General features: G+C 38.8%; 1 protein-coding gene across 1 annotated transcript; it reads right to left on the reverse strand.

The window, feature by feature from the left end:
* Positions 1 to 3,623: 3,623 nt before the first annotated feature.
* LOC146993469 (protein GVQW3-like) lies at positions 3,624 to 4,253 on the reverse strand. The gene has a single exon (XM_085808262.1). It carries the CDS (start codon positions 4,251 to 4,253, stop codon positions 3,624 to 3,626), a length of 630 nt encoding a protein of 209 aa, XP_085664388.1.
* Positions 4,254 to 6,000: the final 1,747 nt, after the last annotated feature.

The raw sequence follows: 6,000 nt of genomic DNA on the forward strand, positions 1-6,000 counted from the left end.
CGTGATCATCTGGAAGCAAACAATGTACTGATCCCACAACAGTTTGGATTTCGGAAGTCCTATCAACTTTATCGTGTTGTGGAACACATCTCTGAAGGAATTCACTACAAGTATAGTGGGGGTTTATTCCTGGACATAGCCAAAGCTTTCGACCGTGTCTGGATGGACACACTAATATACAAAATCCACAATCTGGTCTTTCCGGATTACATTACACACATAATTAAATCCTACCTAACAAGTAGACACTTTGTCGTTTACCTTTCTAACACTTACTCCACTAAACGTCTGGTTCCAGCTGGCGTCCCCCAGGGGTCACTACTAGGGCCTACACTTTTAACATTTATGTGAACGATATACCCACCACACCCAACACTAAACTAGCAATGTATGCTGACGACACAGCGGTCCTTGTTCAAAATACATTCCTTAGCCCAGTCATACAGCATCTTCGAAATCACATACATGAAATAGAGGCCTGGCTACTGAATTGGAAAATTCAGGTCAACATTTAAAAAACAATTGCCGTGGTCTTCATTAAGTATAGAAAAGTTGAACAAAACCTGCAGTTTCTTGGAACCTCACATTCCTGGCTTAAGCAAGTCTCTTATCTTGGAGTGATCTTCACAAATTCTCTCACATGGCTCGCACATATTCACTCTAGTATTCAGAAGTTTCGGGTTCGTAAAGCTTAACTCAACCCCTTCATTGCTCGAAACAGCGTTCTGTCTATAGATAATAACTCATTTATAAATACATACTGCGTCCCATGCACTGTTACGCTTGTCCAATCTGGGCGTATTCATGTAAAACTCTACGCAAAAACTCCAAACTGCCCAGAATGTTGTTCTGCAGCAAATTACAAAGGCACCGTACTATATTAGAAACAATGCAATTCATGCGGAACTAGGCATAATTCCACTGAGAAGTTTTTACCAGGGCTGTGGAGTCGAAGTCATGGAGTTGGGCAGATTTGGGGGTAAAAGGAGTCAGAACTGGAATCGCTAAAAACAGGTTGACTCCGACTCCAGTTTTTGTTGGACAGTTTGAATTTGAAATGAAATTAAAATGAATTGAAAAAATTAATGACAAGCTGAGTTATTAGTTTTATTTATAGATTATATTCATTAATAAATAGTGATTAAGGGATGAATCCTCAGTGATGAATTATTGACATATTAATAAATAAATATACGGGAGGAGGATGGTTGTGATATTTGCCATTAGTGCTTAAACTGATTCATTTAGTTACAAATCTCACTGGTAAATTTAGGTAAGCAGCAATAGCAGCAAGAACTCCCAAAATTGATGCCATTTTTAGGAAGCGAGCAGAAAAAGGAGCAATTATTGATCAAGCAACGCGATAAGGAAGTGCGTATTTGATGATGATGAAATTTTTAGAATTAATAACATTTTATAAGATACAGATAACCCTAATGTTTGACCATTAGAAAGACTGTGGGATGATCTTGCAGAATTGGAAACTCTTCTTTCTACACCGTATATAGCCACAAAAAAGTTGCAATCTGAAGAATTGACAGGAGGCGAGAATGGGAGAATGTAATGTTTGTTCTTTCTGAAATGGAGAGTTTATTGCAGAAGGACTCACTTCTTCAATAAAGAAAAGAGAAGAGAAACTAGTTTGCTAGACAATGAGATCTTGCTGGGTTCAATATATGAAGATTCGAAACACTGAATTTTCTTGGATGACGAACAAATCAAAAAAGCAAAGAAAGCCGTCTATGAACTTTCATTAAGAATGAAATTATTCTCAGAATAACTGGAGAATTCGAATCAGGACAGTCAAGCTGCAGCCATTGCAACTGAATCTCTATCATCCTCAGTGCTGAATTAGAATTTGAGAAATATTTTTGGATAATATTGAAAAGGTTAAGTCAAAGCGAATGAAAATAAAGAACCAAGAGCCTTTAGCTGCAAAAATGAAAAAATACAAACGCGATTTCTACACGGCCTTTGAAGAAATAGAGAAATATGATTGCGCTTGCAATACACCTCTTTTAGAACTTATAAAAATCTATTCTGAAATGTTAAAGAAAGTAGTCCTAACAGTAACAGCTCTTCCTCCTACTCAAGTTAGTGTGGAAAGACTCTTATCAGCTCTGAAGCTTATCAAATCGGATCTATGGCCCTCCAACAAAGAAGATCTTGCCGAAGCTATACTGTTTCTTAGAAATAACTAATGCTAGTTTTTCCATTTCATAATAAATTCTAATTAATATAAACAATTTGTTATGCTATCAATTTTTTTCTGTAGCATCTATTACTTCCTTTATATTAAAAAACAAGCTGTAGCCCATGTGTAATATATATATATATATATATATATATGAGGGAGTCTGAGTCTTTAAAATTCTAGGAGTCGGAGTCGGTCATTTTCCCTACCGACTCCACAGCCCTGGTTTTTGTTCACCACGTGAGACCTATTGATTTAAAATTACCTTGATAACATAGGATTCAGTTAGACAGCTTTGAGGCTTGAATTTATAGTGCGTGAATCTCTTGACAATTTAAATTAAAAAAAATTACTGTACCTCATAAGTTACTTTCTAAAATATTTCAAAATTTTCAACTATGTTCGATTTGGGGTAAGGCGTTAGCCTAGGCATCCATGTGTATCACATACCGTTCCACAAGAAGCGCGGAAGCCTTAGTTTCGAACTGTGTTCGCCTAGGTGCCGGCACCTCTATGAAAGTTGAGCATTCCGGTAGAACGAGCTCCATTCGTCGTTGGTTTAATCTGATCAAAATATTCCAGTGTAATTTTTTTCTTATATTTATTAATATTTCTTTCTTGAATATGGAGTTGTAAAACTAGTATTTGACGTATGGATGATGACAGCAATTTTTAATGAATTGATTTAGATCCTGGAGGATGAGAACTCAATTTTGTCTTTCACCTGATTTAACAACTGCAAGGCACCAGTGGCGTAAATAAGTGTAAGCAAAGAATGCTCGGGCTTTTGAATGTCCTGCTGAACTACATTTTAAACTTAAAAGAGGACGGACATATATAATAGAATCCGTCTTCATTAAGGTTTTCAAGTCTGCCTGCCTCATATACGAGGGCTATTTTTTTTTCTACCTCCGATGTGCTATAAAGAAAAGACGGGTGAATATACAAAAAAGATTTTATTACCAAAAGTAATGTACAATACAGGTTATTTCTCTACATAATCACCTTGACGATTGAGGTATTTGTCATATCTGTGAACAAGCTTTGCAATACCCTCTTCATAAAATGTCCCCGCCAATGATTGGAAGTGAGTTGTGACGGTTTCTTTCAGCTCCACGTCATTTTGCAAGCGCTTCCCGCCAATCCACTGCTTCAGTTCAGGGAACAGATGAAAGTCACTCGACGCTAGGTCGGGACTATATGGTGGATGTTCGAAAAGGTCCCACTGAAATTGCTGAAGGAGCCGTTGGGTTACACGAGCGCTGTGAGGACGGGCATTGTCGTGGATCAGAAAAATTCCAGAAGTCAGCATGCCTCTTCGTTTGTTTTGAATAGCTCTCCGTAAGCGTCGCAAAGTTTCACAATAGGAATCTGCATTAATTTTTGTTCCAGGCTGCATAAACTCCACAAGCAACACACCTTTTTGGTCTCAAAAACCAGTTGCCATAACCTTACGGTTGTTAAAGGTTCGTTTGAATTTTGTGGGTCTCTTTAGAGAATTTGTGTGCATCCATAGTTGTGACTGTCGTTTCGTTTTGGGCGTGTCATATTGAACCCATGTCTCATCACCTGTCACAGTGGATTTAAAAAACTCTTCTTCGTCAGCATTGTAACGGTCAAGAAACTCAAACGCTGCAACCATTCGGCGAGTTTTGTGGTCGTCAGTCAACATCTGTGAGACCCAGTGAGCGCAAACTTTTCTGTAGCACAACTGTTCAGTAACGATAGAGTACAGGGAAGATCTTGAAATTTCCGGAAATTTCATCGATAATTCACTTATAGTGAACCTTCGATTTTGCTTAACCGCTTGGTCAACTCGTTGAACAATGTCGTCTGTAGCGACAGACTTGCGTCCTTGACCCTCTTCATCATGCACATCAGTTCGGCTATCTTTAAACTTTCGACACCATTCACGAACAACGCCATCACTCATAAAGCTGTTTCCATACACTCGACCCATTCTTCGATGAATTTCCGCTGCACTGTTCCCTTCTGCTTGCAAGAAACAAATAACAGCTCGCAATTCACACTTGGCGGGAGAATCAATAGCGACAGCCATGTTTACGTGACTGCAACTCAACAGAAAATGGCGTGTTGAATACGCCAATGACAGAGCGTGTGGAGGGGAAGATGCGCAGTCGCCTACTACGCACACCAACCACTTGCCGCATACCTGGCCATCATACTGCGCGATCGGAGGTTTAAAAAAAAACAACCTACGTATATATACATATATATATAGGAAAAATAAAGACTATGTAAAAGATTAAATTAGCAACGTAAATTTTCCCTTCTCAATTTTAAAAATAGTAACCTCTCTCTGCACTGCGTCATTTCTAGATTAATCCATGTCATATGACTCTTACATAATTCTGGTGATGTAAATGGAACTAAAACTGAAGGAGCCAATTGTAATTTTACAGTAATATTAACAATACAATCAAAATGTAATAAGAACCAACTAACTCAGTCTGAATTAAGATTTCACCCTGAACATAACGCACTTGCTTTCTATGCTTTCGCCTAGCTAGACTGCAGTCTTTCTATTTCTCCTTTCTTACGGCAAAATATGTAAAATGTAAGCTTTTTGGAATAGGCACAATTAATGTGCCAACTTGTTTGTGGCCGCAACATGTTTGCTGAAATAAAACATGAAGATTTAATCTGCCTTCGCCTCCAATTTCCCATTCATTGTGGATCAACACTTCTACGCCATCAAAATTCCCGCTGGTCATTCACTTCCGAGTTTGATTTTATCATATATGACGTAGGTTCGAGGCTCTTGGGGAAGCAGATGGAAACAGCTGAATTCAGTGTATTGGCTGAGGTAAAATTGCTACTTCTGGGCAATGTAGACTCCCCAATAGTTCATATTTTAAAACTTGATTTTACAATTCATTTGTTTACATATATCTTATGACAATGGTTCAATCCGGAAGAAAATTTTGTTGTTGTGACTTATCTCACTCGTCTAACAGTAACATCAGAACAAGGCCACGGAATTCTTCGCGGCACCTGTCATTGGCAAGAGCCTTGAGCACCATACAGGTGACAGTACGACTTTGTTCATTTCCGCCCCCAAATTTGATGTAGAGTACCCCGGGAGCGGATGGGTTCGAGGATCTCCCACACTTCTTCCCCTACCACAAACCTCTCGAGAGGACTTTCGGCTCGCCACATATTTAGAGTGCTGAAGTGATTCCTTTTAACGAACGCTTTACGGATACCAGTTTCTAAGAGCAGAATATTAATCAACATTTGCCCGTTCTTTTCTAAATCCACTTTGATAAGGGGATATACAGTTAGTTTTCTCTAAATAGTGGACCAGGCGAGTGTCGACATTCTTTTCAAGCAATTTGCCAGGGCAGCTAGTTAAAGCGGATGAGGCGGTAACTTCAGAGATTCGTAGGATCTTTTCCTGGTTTAACGACTGGGATAATAAAAGCTGTCCTCAATGCAATGGGAAATACTTGTTCTTCCATACTGTTGAAAAGGGAGAGGATGGCGGCCAATGCCTTACAAAGGAAATGCACACATGGTATAGTTAATACCGTCTGGACCAGGACCTGATCTTCTTGTCTGCGACAGTGTTCTTTTCATCTCTAGCATGGTTAGATCTTGATTATAAAGTTCAGAAGTGGGATATTAAAATCAATCATTTGTGTTTCAATGAGCCTCTTTGCAGAAAAGAAGGAAGGATGAGAATTATTGCTATTTGAAACAGCTGAAAAAAAAGAGAGGCCTGTCCAATGGTTTTCCCGATTTTTTCCCTGCTGGTGATTGTAGTACTACTTAGCTTTAAGATG

Source organism: Stegodyphus dumicola, chromosome X1 (assembly GCF_044657685.1).
Source record: "Stegodyphus dumicola isolate Sdum_Otavi_A_Nest chromosome X1, ASM4465768v1".
Lineage (NCBI taxonomy): Eukaryota > Metazoa > Arthropoda > Arachnida > Araneae > Eresidae > Stegodyphus > Stegodyphus dumicola.